General features: G+C 28.8%; 3 protein-coding genes across 6 annotated transcripts; 2 read left to right on the top strand and 1 right to left on the bottom strand.

Moving 5' to 3' along the window:
- The first annotated feature begins 1,464 nt into the window (after positions 1 to 1,464).
- Positions 1,465 to 6,522, top strand: LOC106789173 (WD repeat-containing protein 60). 4 transcript variants are annotated; one of them, XM_014753156.1, is made up of 15 exons: positions 1,465 to 1,614; positions 2,323 to 2,991; positions 3,059 to 3,178; positions 3,262 to 3,443; positions 3,555 to 3,705; positions 3,776 to 3,934; positions 4,025 to 4,165; positions 4,232 to 4,540; positions 4,619 to 4,791; positions 4,865 to 5,084; positions 5,179 to 5,461; positions 5,529 to 5,587; positions 5,665 to 5,819; positions 5,900 to 6,032; positions 6,116 to 6,522. In XM_014753156.1, exons 2-15 carry the CDS (start codon positions 2,491 to 2,493, stop codon positions 6,236 to 6,238), a joined length of 2,709 nt encoding a protein of 902 aa, XP_014608642.1. In that variant the 5' UTR covers positions 1,465 to 1,614; positions 2,323 to 2,490; the 3' UTR covers positions 6,239 to 6,522. The 4 variants fall into 4 exon arrangements, with proteins under 4 accessions (XP_014608642.1, XP_014608640.1, XP_014608639.1 ...); XM_014753154.1 differs by lacking the exon at positions 1,465 to 1,614 and adding an exon at positions 1,701 to 2,048 and having other exon boundaries at positions 3,779 to 3,934; XM_014753153.1 differs by lacking the exon at positions 1,465 to 1,614 and adding an exon at positions 1,701 to 2,048.
- On the bottom strand, positions 6,518 to 12,562 carry LOC106789174 (transferrin). Its single transcript, XM_014753157.1, has 14 exons — positions 11,877 to 12,562; positions 11,637 to 11,739; positions 11,441 to 11,571; positions 11,210 to 11,337; positions 10,614 to 10,758; positions 10,381 to 10,538; positions 10,171 to 10,292; positions 9,947 to 10,095; positions 9,584 to 9,830; positions 9,355 to 9,503; positions 9,094 to 9,255; positions 8,826 to 9,028; positions 8,535 to 8,690; positions 6,518 to 6,798 (listed from the first exon to the last, which is right to left on the bottom strand). The coding sequence occupies exons 1-14, from the start codon at positions 11,962 to 11,964 to the stop codon at positions 6,619 to 6,621; spliced, it is 2,121 nt and encodes a 706-aa protein (XP_014608643.1). The 5' UTR covers positions 11,965 to 12,562; the 3' UTR covers positions 6,518 to 6,618.
- LOC106789175 (major facilitator superfamily domain-containing protein 6) lies at positions 6,807 to 17,411 on the top strand. Its single transcript, XM_014753158.1, has 11 exons — positions 6,807 to 7,131; positions 7,296 to 7,527; positions 14,829 to 14,915; positions 15,040 to 15,347; positions 15,429 to 15,744; positions 15,926 to 16,116; positions 16,191 to 16,327; positions 16,402 to 16,517; positions 16,622 to 16,867; positions 16,945 to 17,091; positions 17,210 to 17,411. The coding sequence occupies exons 1-11, from the start codon at positions 6,967 to 6,969 to the stop codon at positions 17,278 to 17,280; spliced, it is 2,016 nt and encodes a 671-aa protein (XP_014608644.1). The 5' UTR covers positions 6,807 to 6,966; the 3' UTR covers positions 17,281 to 17,411.
- Positions 17,412 to 17,509: the final 98 nt, after the last annotated feature.

Raw genomic sequence — 17,509 nt, 5'->3', positions numbered from 1 at the left:
ATTAAAAGTTACTAGGAAATAAGAAAGTTAAAAATATATTGAAATCTAGTAACATTTCTAAGCATCATATCGGTAATAGTAGTGCTTTACCATTATCTTACCGACTTAGGTTTGGAACCTAAGGCCGGTAATGTGAATAATGCCTAACTCGCTAATTTTTCTTTGCAATTTTTTAAACCTTTGCAGATTGTTTTATATCGCGAAAAGATACTCTACGTGTAGACAAAAGAGTGCACTTTAATTTAATATAAGTTTCATTAAAATCTATTCACTTTTAGTATAAAAAATATTTGCCGAAACTTTTCAAAGAAATGACAAAGTTGTATAATTTACAACATTGCATTCTCTGGGATTACAAGTATTTAAGGGGTTACATGGGTTTACACCGAGAAAAAATAGCATATTTTCAACAATTTTTTTTTCTATATAAAAAATGGAATTCTTATTCAAACTTTTTATAGTATTTAAGATACATATTTAAAGAACATTTTCTGAWWTTTTSGTTGAAAAATATTTTAAACTCAGCCATTGCGACGTCATTTCCGGTGACCVYACCGAAAAAAAGTGTTTTCGCGTTGACAGCAGAACTTATAAACGGTGGGGGTTTTTCTGTTGAAAAAATAGGGTCTTTTAGTGAATACTTAAAACTAGAAACTGGACAAAGGAAAAAGAAAAAAATTAAAATTTGGATTTTTGGCAACGTTTTTAGCAAGAACATTCAAATTTCGCTACAATTTTCACCACATTTTGGTTTCTTAAAATTCGATTTTATAAAAAAAACGAAAATCCTTCGTCCAAGTCCTTGTCAATAGTATCACGAGGACGTGTTGCAAATTTCATCAAAATCGGTTAAATAGTTTTCGAGAAATCTTGACAACCGACTTTAGAAAAAGCGTTTTGAGAAAAAGGCGTTTAAAGATTTGAGTGCTGGTATAAGAACCATTAAAGAATGGAACTTCCTAGGGCTCTATCTTTAAAACTACTACTCCTATCGACTTCAAAATTGAATACAATATTCTATATGAATTGAAAAAAAAATAAAAAAAAAAAAATTTTTTTAAAAGTCCCAAACCCATGTAACCTCTTAAATCTCGCGAGACTTTTAGCTTGAAAAAGTATTCTACGTGTAGGGCGAAGAGTGTACTTCTATTTGAAATAAGTTTTATTGAAATTTGATCACTCTAACTATAGAAACTATTGACGAGAACGTTCCAAAGATATGACAGCTATGTGTGAATTAAGGCAAACAATTATGGATTAACAATAAGATGTTAGTGAGCCATAAGTTGCACATATTAGTTTCTTACTGCCGTAGGTCCCCTATGCTGTCGTAATTCTGTAGTAAGTTTCCATCAGATCTCGGTCGGTAAGATAATGGTAGAGCATTACTATTACCGATATGATGCTTAGAAATGTTACTAGATTTCAATATATTTTTAACTTTCTTATTTCCTAGTAACTTTTAATAGCAAGTAATATATACGAAGTAAATGTGTTATTAAATTCTATATACATTTAAAAAAAAAAAAAAACAATTAGAAATCTAATATAGATATTTTGTTTTTATAATTAATTAAAGGAGATTACTTGTTAAGAACTATAGGCTTGAAACAGGTACAGGAAAGAGACTTATTCACTAAAGAGTTCTTATTAATCTTTTCTGCACTTATTCATTTTTTTCTGCTGTAGCGGTTCTATGCCTACTTTTTTGTGTTGTTGTGTGTGTGTGTATGCGTGAGCCGTCGCTATGATACACCATTGTATCAATAAACGATAAAAAGTCAATGTGTAAAAAAGCTACTATTATCTTGTATAAAAGAAAAAAGTTCAATTAGAAGAAATATATAATAAGTATAAATTGATAAAAAAGTAACAATAAAAATAGCCTTAAAACAATTCTTAGAATAACTTGTTTACATAGTCATATTTAAATTCGCATTGTATTTAATTTGGGCGTCATCTGTTGGTATCATGTGAAGACAATCCTTATTAATTTATTGATAATCTTTAATTGTGTTATCGATTGGTTAATAGCAATGTCTAAAAAGGCAAGATTCAATTATAATTCTGACGTAGTTACGTTATATTAAAAATCGAAAAGCTAATAAGTGCTGTTTTCTTGCTATATGCACGCATTTTTGTGCACGCACTATTTTCCTATACATCACTGTACGTTTGTATAAACTTACCACTACACAATTGGGTTATTTCACATTTACCATAAGAATTTTTAGTTTATTTCATTAAGAATTACAAAATGTTGACTGTGTCATGCTTAATTATTATTTATCTGAATTTTTTAATATTGTAATACAATTACAGGGAACAACCAAACTTGAAAATCATGGATATTCAAAGTCTCAAAAGCTCAGTAGCCGCAGAAAAACCGATGACGAACAGCTGGAACTTCCTCAGACATCTTCCAGTAGTAGAGTATCAGGAAACTCTTTTAAACAAAAGAAGCCTAGTTTACCTCAGAAAGAAGTTTCGATGAGTCGACAAGCATCAAACAGAACAGTTGCATCTAAATCTAATAATTCAAAATCTTTGTCTACGTCGAATACATTGGAAAAAAATGTAGCGAGCAATAAGACACGAGATAGTAGTATAAAAAAGAGTCATTTAGTTCATAATACAAATGCGAAGCCTACTAAAATGTATCAGAGTACATATTCTGAAAAAAGAGGTATTAGTACTATATATGTATCAAAATCAAATTCAATTGGTAACAGCTCGAAAGAAAAAAAGAGTACAGTAAAAGATGTTACAAAAAAGACAATATCAAATAATTCAGAGTCAGCGAATAAAAGTAATCTGCAATCTAAAATACGTAGAAGATCTAGAACTTTAAGCTCATCTGAAGTAAAAGTATTACACACAGTTATGCAAGAGGCATCTAAGAAAAAAGAAACTAACACAAATACAATACCTATACAAAAAAGTACCAATCAAAATGAACACGATGAAAATTATTATACGGATGATTTTGAGGTATACCAACAATCATTTATCATATGATGGCTTATGATATAGAAAATAATTTATTTGTATATTTCAGGAATATGAATCGGACTTTGAAGAATGTACGGATGATGAAATTTTAGAAACCAGTGAAAGTTCAAGTGAAAAGGAAACTAATTTATATCAAAGTCCCATTGAACTTTCTACTAAAGAACAAGTAATATTATTGATTCTTTTGTATATAATATAAATATATAAAACAATAATATTCATTTTATCTTCAATTGGACTTCATTTCAGCAAAAAGTGATACATAATACAAACAATCATAAGGCAGAAGAGGAAGATATGCATGATTCTGGTCACTATGAATTAGCTGAAGCAAAAAAAAGAGCAATGATAATAGAAACAATGATTACAAAGGGGCAGAATCTACCATTACCATTATCAGAACTCCAACAAACAATTAGCAAAGAGTACAGGTTGTTATATTTTTACACAACTTACTATTTATAATAAGAAAAAAAGATTCTAATATTTTATATCAACAATTGGTTTTCATTGCATATTTAATTTTTATTTCATTTGAATAGCGAGGATAAATTATCTGAAAACAAATCATTGCCATTGTCTATGGATGAGGGCTTCGAAGATACTAAGTCTGGTGATTTTACAAAATTACCATCTCTTTCACAAGTTGCATTGATTGATTTTTCAAAAATTAAAGATAATATTACTAAAAAGGTATTGTGTATATAAGATATGTATATAATTATATTTCATTATGGTAAACTAATATTAATTATAATAACAGCAGCTAATTACTACTGAGAAATTAACGAAATCCAGAAGCAGAGGAAAACAGCTACTAACTATGATAAAATTGAATACTTTATCATTTTCTTTGTTGGAATGTGCACCAGTACCATATGAGGAATTTATTAAAAGTTATGGAAAATTTCATACTCAACAGGTATATTAATGCAATTCGTGTGTCTTGCTAAGTCATTTCAGGAATACTATAAAGATAATTTAAAAATATAAATATTAATATTTTCTGCAGATGTATACACAAACAGGTGATGATAGATCAGAAGCTGAAACACAGACGATTGAAATATTAAATGTCAATAAATGGACACAATTTCCCATATGTTGTAGCAAGCGTAGAAATAATAAAGGAGATGTACATTTATTTGCTATGGTATGAACGATGATACATATTCATATGTAGATATAATTTTGAAATATTAACAGATTTGTCTTATAGGAACAAGCTGGAGTTGGTAGTGATGATAATTTTAATTCAGGAGAAATTATAGCAATGCCGTCTTTTGACATATTGCAATTAAATGATTTTGTACATCGTGCTGCCACCGTTATAATAACATTATTAGAAGAAAGAAAGTTTGGAGGAACTATTTTCCAAAATGATGTGCAAGAAATATCTGAAAGTGATGGTTTTGTCCAATTTGATATAGATTCAGTAACATTCCTTGCTGGTAGAGAAGTAACAATGATAAATTACTCTGAAAGCTGTAATAAAGTTTTACTGACTATTCATGCTCCTTACGAAGATGCAAGTAATAAAAGTTTATGTATATGTTACGTAGATGCACACATTTCTAATTGTCCTTTTTTATGATTGATTTATTAGGAAATAGAAACAGGACAAAATCAGAAAGATATTACGGACTATTGTATTGGATGTGTATGGAATATTTGTGAACCATCTCTACCAACAAAATTATTTTATTCTACATCTCCTATCACTGCATGTTGTTTTCATTCAACCAACTATAATATTGTATTTGCTGGACTAGATGATGGGTATTTTGCATTTCTTATATATATATTATTAGCTATAATTTAACTAAATATTTTACGTAAATTTTAATATTAGATCCATAAGTCTTTGGGATTTAAAAGAAAATGAAATATGGCATCACAAAGTTAGTAATAATAACAAAGATAATGATTGGACTATAAGAATACCAACATATACAACAACAGGAAATGCAGAAATTTCAACGCATGATTCAAAGATAGTTGCAATACGTACTTTATCTAAAACAGAAGAAATATATACACAAATAAGTAAAAACAAATTCATACCTACACAGGTAGTTAAATACATATTGATTCGTGATAATTTATCTAAATATGTAACTTTATTATAACTATTATTATTTATATCTCTCTATATTAATTTAACAGTTATGTAGCATAGATGAAAATGGCCATTTTATTATATGGAGTGTGTTCTACAATTTGGAATCAATTGTCAATGATTTAGGTCTGAGTCAATGGGGCAATATTAGGCTAATAAAAAGTCAAGACATGTTTATACAATTAAACAATAATGGTACAATTACTGACATGTATATAGACAATACAGATTCTAATGGCCTTTTTGTTGCAACCGATGCCAGTGAAATATTGCATAGTACATGCTTCAATTGCAAAGTAAATCCTTCAATGTATAAACGACAAAAAATAGGTAAATTTATTTTTGGATTGAGATTTTGAAAAATAATACACTGAAATAATGCAATTTAATATTTCAGCACCATGTGGAAATACTTCATCTATTGAAATATGTCCTTTTAAAGCATCTTATTTTTTGGTAGGACTTTTAATCATATGTAATATTATTTGGTTTGATATATATATTTGGAATTATTTATATTTCTTACATTATAGATTGGCTGTAATGACGGAACAATTCTTCTTTATTCATCGAATAGAGAAAAACCTGTTTTACAATTAAAACATGATAATTACACAAATAAAATAACAATATTGAAATGGTCAAGATCAAAACCATCGACAGTATATGTTCTAAATAATAAATCACAGTAAGTCTATCAAATAAGAAAAGAATATACCTTCTTCTTTATTATAGAATAATATTTCATTTATGATAACAACATTTTAGAATATATACATGCAATTTGCAAAATAATGAAATGCACTATATAAGTACTCCTTCTTTAAAAAAATGGGGAGAAATAAATTGTATGCAATTATGTTCTTGGACAACTGAACGCGATAAGATTACCCAATATCTGGTATGTGATACAGTTAATATCATTAAATTATGTGTGTGCCAGTAGTAATTGTTACTAAATATAAAAATACAAATATTTTTCAGGTACTTGGAACAAATATTGGTACTGTGCTAGTGTATAAATTAAAAAAAGAATCGTATTGTTCTGAAAAAGCTGAATTTGAACAAGAACTACATGCATTTATGAATTATATTACACTTTTATAGTAAATATGAGATAATAAGTAACTGCAAATAAGTCTACTAAAATATAATTCATTCGGGATATTTACGATCATCGTTCAACAGTCTCATATTAATTATCTATATAATAAGTATTTTTAAAAAAAGACAATCCAAACAAAGTCACTTATTACAAACAATTATTACTGTATTCTTTTGAATTTCATCATTACTTGATATATATTCTTAAAACAATTTTTAAATAGAGTTTGAGTGTATTGCATTCCATAGGAGATTTTATATAAATTGTAAATAAAACGAGAATAATATACACCTACTATATTATCAATTTTTTATATAGTTATATGCATATAGTATTAATATTTATGAAACAATTTCAGAGAGAATGAAAATAATTATGATAATTAATTCAAGGTAAAAATCATAATTAAAATTAATAATCCTAACAAATTAATTTTATCAAAACGTGAATTCAAATTTTGTGCGCTATTGCAAGTTGATTTAATCATTTCTTCTATAATGTCGTCGTAATTTGAAATTCGATGTATTTTGTTAACTTCAAGTTGTAAACGTTCCGATCCTTCCTGTACAGACAAACAAATTTCGGTGTAATTATTTTATATTGTATACTTCAATAATTTCAAATTCATTTTGTATACGATAACGTGACAATAACGTACTAACGAGTGTATACTACTATAACATTTGAAAAATTTGTTATATGTAATATTCTTAAATTTAATAACAGCAGAATGTGTGATTATTGTTCTTGGATAGAACAAATCTTAGCAAGAATAAATGTTGAATCAAAACTATTGCAAGAAAGGATACCACCACCGCGCGTTGATCCTACCGTTATAGTTCACGGAGGTGCAGGAAGAATACCGAAAATGAAACGAACATTTATGCTCGAAGAGGTAATACACTATTGTATATAATTCACACTTTTAATTTCCTAATATTATTCTTATTGAATTATGAATAATCAAAAATATGTTGTATGTACTTTTAGTATATCTCAAGTACGTTTTGTTAAGATATTAGAAATAAGATTGAAGAATTAATGTATTTATAAATGTAGGTAAAAAGTGCTGCTTTAGAGGCATATAAAACTCTCATAGAAGGATATACAGCTGTTGATGCAGTTGATACAGCAATTTCACGCATGGAGAACACATTGTATTTAAATTACATGGAGGAAGCATATACACATACTAACGACGAAATTATTATGGATGCAGCTATAATGACTAACAATCTTGATGCTGGTTGTGTAGGTGTTGTTTGCGGTATTGAACACCCTATCAAGTTAGGTAAGTCATAATTTACATAATTATTTCGTGATAATTACTGAGAAAAAAGAATTTGTATACAATATTCAGCAAGAGAAGTCTTAGAAAATACGAATCACGTGCTCGTTGTTGAAAGTGGTGCTCAGAAATTGGCAGGAAAAGCAAAACTTTCAAAGTTACCACAAAAATATTTCATGAGACAATCCGCGGCAATTGATAATTCAATCTTTTCCGCTGATGAAATGATTTCCGAAGAAGAACATTGTAATTCAAGTTGCAGTATCGATTCTATTGATAACTCTTCTATTAACAATGAAAAGGAAGTGAACAAATCGGATGATATTAAATGCAGAGAGAATGAAATATCGACAATTAAAATGTATTTTCCACAATGTCAATTTCTAGAAACAGAAGGAAATGAAGAATTAAGAAAATCAGATAGCATCGTATCGTTTCATGAGGTTTGTGATTAGCCAATATTATACAAGAAATTAATATACAATAGAAACTTTATTACGATAAAGGCTAGGACAGTGGGTGCAGTTGCTTACGATCGAAAGAAACGTTTGTCAAGTGGAATTTCAACAATGGGAGAACCCATGAAAGTGATAGGAAGTCTGAACGCGATTGGTACCGTCATTGGTTGTGGAATTTACGCGGATGAAAACGGTTGTTGTTCCATTTCTGGAAATAGTAAAACGATTTATTGCTATGCACCAGCTCGTAAGATTGTTAGAAGATTTAATTCAAAGACAACGATGATGCTAGAAATAAACGAGGAATTAGAAAAGTTTGAAAATGAGACAGGAGAATCTCAAATAGGTGTTATTGCGTTGAACAGAAAAGGCGAGCCTTCGGTTTCGTTTAAGTCCTTAGATTTTCCATGGGCTTGTTGTCGAAATGGCTACATTTATTATGGATGTAAAGAATGCGATAAATTTTGTGAAGAAATAACCAATTTAAGTCGTCCACTCGACTGTATGTGCGAAAAATCTATATAGCGAAATCTAACAAGTATCATTACTTACTGGAAAGATAACGTTTTGGACGCCGTCGTATGTGCCATACAAGGAGAAAGCTCTAGTATATCGGGTAGTACTTGTTCCAAATAGTTGATCCATATTGAGAAACATCGAATAAATTTCATCGCGTCTCAAATCGGTAATATTTTTATGCGCTACTATCTAAATAGGATTGTAAATTTGTTCAAAAATTAATAACAAACAAAAAAATAAAATGTTTAATATATTACACATTCATATAGTTGTATGTAATTGTGCAGCTGTTTTATTTAAAGTTGAATATCGAATAATATTTACCGCGGCCAGCGTAAATCGTGTTAACGAACACGTTTCTTCTATCTCCGTTTGTGTTTCTTCCCTACACAAAATTTTATACTTTTCATTTGCTAAATTTGTTATATTAAATTCTTTTTGTACATTTTGTAAATTTACGAAAACCACGTCGGCCCGACCTGATGTTAGGCAAGAAAACGTATTGATATCGTTCTCAACATTCGCATCTAGAAAATATTTTTATATTAGATAAATATATTAATATGTAGAGCAAAGAAAAACTCTTTTTTACCTCGTATACATAAGGAATACAAATTACGTGGAACATCTGTTTTCATAGTAGATAGTCCAGGTATACAGCTGTCTCCAAAGAAGTTTCCAACAGCTTTGATATTCGAACAGTCCCAACTATCTTTTGATATATTTTTCATAATAGTTACAAAAGCGTTCCAACCTGGAATCAATCATTTTAACAATTGATATTTTCGAATAGTCCAAATTCGTAAACGACCTTAGTAACTAAATTTCTGATTAATCGTAAATAATATTTCACCTATGCTTTCATATCCCGTAAAACAAGCTTTAGCTCCTTTTAAATCCTTCAAACTTTTGTATGGAGAATTCCTTTTAACGATTGCAACAATTCTATTAAGATCGTTCTTTTGATTGGACGTTACTTGCATAATAGGTTTCAGTTCTTTTCTGAAATATTTAATCTAAGCACTACGGGGATACTTTTTTCGTATAAAAAATGTACGTATTTCAATTTACTGTCATCTCACTTGCTGACTTGGAGACGTTCTTCGGGTCTGCTCACAAAGATGTCAGCTTCCTGATTCCTTACTGCTTCGAGACAAGAAATTCTATTTGATTCCTGAATACACGATATAGAAGGTTCGATACCGTATACAAAGGATGCATCTCTTAACCATCGACACTTCCGGTCTTCAATATTTGAGGAAATGCACCAACGAACGCGTCTCGAAGGTTTACAAGTTGCGCGATTGTAAGCACTCAAGAAACCAATACCTTCGATAGAGAAGAACAGATGATACATCGTTTACATTCAATCTGTAATTACACTGATATTTAAATGAATAATTTATTTTTATATATATATAGATATATATATATATATACATTACTTCGTTGCAAGTAATCATTAGGTGAATGCAAAGCCTCTGTTGAAACGAATGTTGAGTGAGGCGCTAACAGATCTTGAAGCGTATTTTTCCATACGTTATTCGAATTGATTGTTAAATTGATCATATTAACAGCCTTATTAGCCATTTTACTGCAATCAAATACATTTACTTTATAAAGTAGGAACGTTAAATCTAAAATTAAAGAAAAAAAGATACAAACTTACAGTGTACTAACGACGATAGGCCAAGGTTGTCCCAACCAAATACATGGATTATTATCTTTTGCTGGTCTTGTCATACCATCGGGACAAAGATACGAGTAATCGTCTTTGTTAGATTCGGTCATCTTTAACGTAACACAAATGTATTTATAATGTTAATCGTAATATTTAAAAAAGTGTATATGTGTATCAATTTGTATGACATCGTTTTACCTTGAAATATTCAATAACATCGTCTAATCTAACCCATGCAATGTCCCCAACGTTATCAGTTAAACATAATATAGCTCCTTCGCGTCCGTGATATTTATCATCGATAGAACAACTGGCAGGATTGTAACAAAGAGAACAAAGGTTTCTGTATTTTGATTCTAGATAAAATAATTAAATGTTAATTTTAAAAAACTCGTTAATCTAATACACGCGATAGATATCGAAATACTTACTTAGTTTTCTGTCTAATTCAGCATCAGCGATCCATGGACCAGCGATGCAAGCTGCTTCAAAATAATTAGACAACCGAGCTACTCTATTTTCTAACAATGTCTTTTCTGGATCGCATTCTTTAGGTATAATCCGATTCTCGAAATACTGCCAGATAATACATCATTTTAATTAAAAGCTCCGTGGGATTTCTATTATTCTTTTTGTTTTTTTTTGTTCTTCATTTTATTTTTGTTTTTATTTTTTATTTTCTTAAAAATCATTATCTTTTTCAAAAGATAATCTTTAACCGTTTGTTGGGATGTTATAAAAGTTAGAGAAAATAAAACGCTTATTCGATATAAAATTATCCAAGAATTTTTCTCGTACGTACAACATTTCTATCGATATTTTTAACATTGATATCGTATGTTCCTTCGTTTATTAATTGTAGAAATGTATGTAACCGCGTTTAAACAAATCTCATGGTCTTTGTGTATTCGGAATGTTAAAAGAGTTCCGTAGAAAAATAGTTAATAAAATAAAAAACAATTAACTCTAATATTACGATATATTTATAGAATCGAGAATAATATTTAAAGAACGATATAATACTGACCATCGAAAGGGCTTTAGTATAAGTATCAGTAGTTTCGAATCCAGGATGGCAAAATCTTTTCCCTTTGAAATCCCATTCGCTATCAATATTCTGTTGTACTAACGCTACCATTTCGAATTGTTGTTTATCTGAAGAAAAAAAAAAACAAAGTAGGAACAATTATTAAAATCGTATTGATCGAACGGTAATAAGCTCGGTACTAAATTACGTTTTTTCTTTTTTTTTAATTACCCTCGGGAAAGAGTCTTATTTCGTGAGTAGTTAAAAAATCAAACTTGTTCATAGACACTGCTAATAAATCTTCTGCTTGCAATAACGTTATATCGGCATCATGATTCGATAATTGTCGTAAACAATCAAACCTGTAGGATTTATATTATTTAAATATTTGATATATACATAATATCGTAATTTACTTTTCAATTACCTGTCTCTTGCTATGGAACATTCAAACGGAGCGATTTTCATGTTCGGACAAATTTTGTTAATCGTTTTGTTGGTATATATACTTTCGACTACGCATATTTTTACTGAAAAATGAATAAATCAATAAATCAATAGTTATGAATCGAATTGAAAGAGGATGTCCACGAACGATCGTATTATTACAAAACGATGTATTATCATTGTGTACGGTGTTCTACGATAATTATATATAATAACTTACATTTTTCAGCATAAGTTACACCGCATTCATTGAACAAATATATCACGGTGTAAAGTAAAAACCGATATGAAATAAATTTGACATTCATTATTATAGACTCACTTTAATTCTAATGGTACACCCTACACCCGAAATAACCAATTCTTTTTTTGGCTAACTTTCACTCGTCTCACGTCGAGCTGAACAGAAGCATTGGAAGGATGATGATCGAGAGCAACGGTTATTTACTCACTGATATTTCTGTGATGAGTAAGTATCCTTTGGAGAGAATAAATGGGAAAATACGTAGCGTACGATACGTCGGAGTCGGATCGTATTGCGCGATTTTCGTGGCGTGTATATCATTTTTAATTCGCGATGTCAGCTAATTTTCTTTTTTGGAAGCAACATTGTGTTAGCTCGTTTTATTGAGAAACGTTGTATTAAATTTTAAGGAACGTTTTTTTTAAAAAGAAACGAAATACGCCGCCTATGCAAAAATATATACGTCACGTCGTATATGAATGTAAATAATATATTCCGTCAATTTCTTTCTTCGAAGAAGATGAATCAAGGCCATTGAAGGAGGAAAGAATCTTTTATGACAATAAACATCTGATCTCTCGAATTATTTCTTAACGAATTAAAACGAGAATCACATATGTACCACGGTTCTGTGACTCTCGAAACTAATTCCGTACGCATGCACGCATACACGCTTGGGAACCGGAATTTATTATTATTAAGCATATGATATCAGAAAGAAAAGAGTGGGGTCAACTTCGTTAGCCAACTCTTCAAGATTTTCTTTGCCATGTATATCGTATCATAAAATGTTTACGATTGCGACACGTTCCTCCGTCTGGTATATATATATTCTGTTTATTTTTACGTATTATAATTTAATCGTATTATTGCTTTGTCATTTTTCTTGGAAACGTTGTTTAATTTAGTAAATTCGATACCATTTCTACCTTTAATTCCTATAAGAGGAAAACACATTAGAGTCGTTGGATGATTAAACTATGTGTACATTGAACGATGACGCTATCAACGATATGTATTATTTATAAACGTAATCGCATCATGCGACAGGCAAGATCTCAGAACTTCGTAGACTTAATCGTTCTAATGTATGTTTCATTTTAATGAAATTATTATAAAATAGGAGCGAAGATAATATACACCATTCGTAGGTTCGTTACGCCCAGAAATGTTTATTCTCTCGTAGATATGTTAATATCATTACGAGATAATTTGCGTAAAATATCATACCAATAAATGTTCAGTGATATCTCATGTTGATTATTTATTACTACGGTTTAGTGCTACGTTATACGTGAATTCTTATTCCGATTTAATATCATTTCATTTCAATCTTCTCATCGGCAAGTTACAAACAATCGTAATAAATTTGTCATTCATTTAGGATGATATTGGATTGACATATTTCTTTTTAAAGAATAACGATTATATAAACTTTGAGAAAAATATAAAACTGTGACAATCTACAAACACAATCTCCAAGGTAATAATTATTTTATTCTAAGAAAGATTGTATTGGGTGCGGACGCGCATTGTATGCATATCTTTGCAGGATGCAATTACCCACTCTAAATCTATAATAAAAATAATTAAATGTTATTAAAAAATATTATACAAATTTTGATTTGAAATCATGATTAGAGATTTACTTATTATTACATATTATTATACTTATAGATTTTTTTTTATATTTATTTATAACAGGATAGAACACACAAGAACTCTGTAGTACTTCGTATGGAATATATGTTTAAAATATAATCATTTAAAAATAAGCTTTCGCTTCTTACATTAGAAAGAGAAAGCGGTCGCTTTCATATTTTGTATAGCCATCTAGAAAAGAATAAATCTTCACTTGATAATAGAATCGATAAGAAGATCGATAAAAATAATTGCTGCACTGTGAATAAAAGAGATAATTATTCATTGAAGTCAATGCACGATTCTCTTTATTGCATAATAATTAATCGTCGAATTATGCAACATTTTCAATTACAAAATATTATTATAAACACCTATTGATATTTTTTATTAAACGTGGAGGCTGCAATCAGCGCTCCATAGTGTTGCATTATTGAACTAAAAACTTATCTCATTTTCAGATAGTTATAATATAGATAAAGAAACTGTACTTTAGATTTTATTTTTCAATTTCTTTTTTTTTCAAACGTATTTTAACGAATGTTCAGTAGTGATTTTTACAATCAAATTTTAAATACAATTAGTGAGAAATATTGGACGTTCAATAAATAAACGTAAACGACAAATCCAGTGCATTATAACCAAGAAAGTCACGAGAAAATGTATATATTTATTATAAATATATTTGAATAACCATAAGAGTGATAACTATCGTTTAGTGATACTATGAATATTTATATATATTCGTTTCTACTGTCCACGCACAAATTTATTTACCTATTTATTTATATCAGGTATATTATCTTCATTTCAAATATTCTTTATATCAACTAACGTCATTTTATCATATAACCATTTGAAAAATATTCGGATTTGTTTTAAATTAATATTATTTATAGAATTGTATTATTGCACAATTATAAATATAAAATACATCTCTCTTTAAATTTATGAATACACGTAGTTGATATAAAAATAGAAAAAGATCAATGAATTAATTAAAACAATGGATTCTACCAAATAGAAGCTGCAATATCGACGTAGTTTCAAGTATATTAATGTACGTCATAACTTTCAATTACATTAACGTAATAAAATTTAACAAAATATAAATTGATGTACAATAAAAATAATTTTAATTGTTATAATACAATTCATTGTCAAAATCGTAATATTAAATAAATAGTACAATTCATAAAGGTTACTTATTATTATTTCTGTAACATATCAAATTTACATTGTAACTATTAATATTTAATCGTATTATATTTATTTGAATAAATAAAGAGGACCTTTTCGGACCAGAGATTGAAAAAATGAAGATAAATTATGTTCAGTTTCCTGTCAAACTTCATTACTTCTTTTTTATGGCAGGTAAGTGAGAAATGTTCAATATTTATAAGAGACAATTCTTCATATTATTATCGATATTTAAATATTAGCGTGAATATCTCGGTTGATAAGTTATCATCAGATTTAATTAATCTTTTTCTTTTAGCTATGGGTCCCATACTCCCTTTTTTACCGGTATATGGTAAACAACTTGGAGTTTCTCCGATGGTGATGGGTAGTGTTACCGCGGTACTTCCAATATTATTTCTTATTGCTAAACCGCTCTTTGGATTTATAGTGGATCATTTTTATAAATGGAGAAAATCCATTTTTGTAACTTTATTAACGGTAACAAGTGGTTGTTACATATGTCTATATTTTGTACCCCCAATACCCACAAATTTAAAACAAACTTCATCAAATTACACTTTCAAAGATATATCATGTTCGTCGTTTTTTGACTGCAATATTTATGTAAGTAATTTATATATTTCTTTAATTTTAGCAATTAGTAATAAAACCTTTCATTTATCTTTTTCAAATCGTTTTTATTAGGATCCAGTAACATCGAATTGTATAAAAAAGCAAAATGTAACGTGCCGTTGGATATGCGACAATGAAAACAATTCATCTTTTTTACGAATGAATGAAGAAGAATCATTGAGCGCATTTTGTATGATCGATGAAACTAAAGTTTCTAATTGTTCAATAAATATTAATAATTGTATCACGTCGAACATAGTTTTGGAAGATACATATAATTTGTATATATCTATGACATTCTGGAGTTTTATACTTTTAATGTCGCTTGGTAATATAGGTTTCAACATTTCGAATTGTATTAGCGATGCAATTTGTTTCGATGTATTAGGTATGTATATTAAAATAATATCGAATGTTTATTTTTTATTATAATTATTTTATTTTATTTTATTTTATTCACATTTCCATGAATTATGAGATAAAAACGAATGAAAATAAATAAAAAAAAATAAAATATTATCATAAATTGATTATATATTATTGTTTATACACATCTATATATTTTTTAGGAGAAGGCGGTCAAATGGGATATGGCAGACAACGTGTATGGGGTACCATAGGTTTTGGTATTTCTGCCTTTTTAGCTGGTTATGCCGTAGATTTATGGTCTCAGGGAAATATTATTAAAACATATACGCCTGCTTTTATACTCATTTTTATTTTTACTTCTATTGACTTGCTGTGTTGCAAGAAATTGCAGGTGACACTACGTAGATATATTAATCAAACGCGTTAATTAATTCTTGAATAAAACAAATATCTTTTTTTTTCCAGTTACCTATTATGTCAGGATCTTCGACCATTATGAAAGACGTTTATAGCCTGTTGAAATTGAAGCCAATATTTATATTTTTATGCTTTGCTACTCTCAGCGGTATTTTTGATAGCTTCTTGATTTATTTTTTGTTTTGGTAATAAAAAATTAAAAAACAATTAGTTTTATTTTATAAGATAAATAATTACAAATAGATATTTGTTTAAATAGGTACTTAGAGGATCTTTCTAAAGCTACAGGGCATATGGATAAAATTAAATTAATAGAAGGACTGATAGTCGCGGCTGAAACGTTAGGCGGCGAAGTAATATTCTTTTCCTTATCTGGTATTAAATTATTTGTTATTTTTTTTACAAACAAATGGTAAAACCTAGTCTTACACATAAATCTAAAAAAAATAGATTTCAACCACGTGACTTATATCTTTTAGGTAAAATTTTGAAAAAAATTGGATATGGATACAGTTTTGCGTTTTGCTTACTGTGTTACTCTATAAGACTTACATTAATATCTTTGGCATCAACACCATGGTGGGTCGTACTTATCGAACTCTTTATGCAAGGTCCAACTTATGCTCTTTGTTATACAACTATAGTTGCATATGCAAGCGCGGTATCTCCACCAGGAACATCTGCTACAGTTCAAGGAATTGTTGCTGGAATGGACGATGGTTTAGGTATTATTTATTGGAACATACATATTTTTGATCTCTTACAAATTCAAAATTCAATTATATTAGAATTGGATTAACAGGTTACGCGATTGGTAGTTTAATCGGTGGAATTTTGTACAAAGAAGTGGGAGGTGTGCTTACTTTGCGAATTTTTGCTACAGTAGCCGTGTTCTCTTCGTTGATCTATGTAATTTTACATATTACTTATCTAAAACACACAACGCCAGGTAATAAAGATAAAATATTATTATAATTAAAACTTTGCACAAATAAGATATATAGTAAATATTTGTAAATAAGATATAATTAAAGTTGTTGTTGTTGTGTTTATTGTTTTCATTGTAGATACTCGACGAAACGTTGAATGGAAGTCACCGGAAGAGGCGAATATAGAATGTACTGTTGCCGAGAAATAATATCATAAACGAAATATAGACAAAGGTATATCAAGATATATTAATAATAATCGATTATTCTTCGCAATAAAATAAAGAATAGAAAAATGTATTATTTTAAAATATTTTTTTAAAGAAGATGACGCGTTTATCGATAATAAAATAGATTTACAATATTTACAAAGAAATTTATAATATATTATACTCATTATTATATTATTAATAATACAATAGACTACGACTAATATAT

The sequence above is a fragment of the Polistes canadensis genome, unplaced genomic scaffold (genome assembly GCF_001313835.1).
Source record: "Polistes canadensis isolate GaletaPanama2010 unplaced genomic scaffold, ASM131383v1 scaffold_166, whole genome shotgun sequence".
NCBI lineage: Eukaryota > Metazoa > Arthropoda > Insecta > Hymenoptera > Vespidae > Polistes > Polistes canadensis.
This window is presented reverse-complemented; position numbering and strand designations above follow the sequence as displayed.

Excerpts from the sequence above, each read along its gene's own strand:
- LOC106789175 (XM_014753158.1), top strand. The coding sequence starts at position 6,967 with ATGTGTGATTATTGTTCTTGGATAGAACAAATCTTAGCAAGAATAAAT. Across the intron at positions 15,348-15,428 it reads TTTTTGACTGCAATATTTAT|GATCCAGTAACATCGAATTG; the intron begins GTAAGTAATTTA and ends CGTTTTTATTAG. Across the intron at positions 16,868-16,944 it reads TGGAATGGACGATGGTTTAG|GTTACGCGATTGGTAGTTTA; the intron begins GTATTATTTATT and ends TTGGATTAACAG.
- LOC106789173 (XM_014753153.1), top strand. Across the intron at positions 3,444-3,554 it reads ACAATTAGCAAAGAGTACAG|CGAGGATAAATTATCTGAAA; the intron begins GTTGTTATATTT and ends TCATTTGAATAG. Across the intron at positions 3,706-3,775 it reads AAGATAATATTACTAAAAAG|CAGCTAATTACTACTGAGAA; the intron begins GTATTGTGTATA and ends TTATAATAACAG.
- LOC106789174 (XM_014753157.1), bottom strand. The coding sequence starts at position 11,964 with ATGAATGTCAAATTTATTTCATATCGGTTTTTACTTTACACCGTGATA. Across the intron at positions 9,504-9,583 it reads GAACGTCTCCAAGTCAGCAA|AAAAGAACTGAAACCTATTA; the intron begins GTGAGATGACAG and ends TAAATATTTCAG. Across the intron at positions 6,799-8,534 it reads TCCAAAACGTTATCTTTCCA|GAAGGATCGGAACGTTTACA; the intron begins GTAAGTAATGAT and ends TTGTCTGTACAG.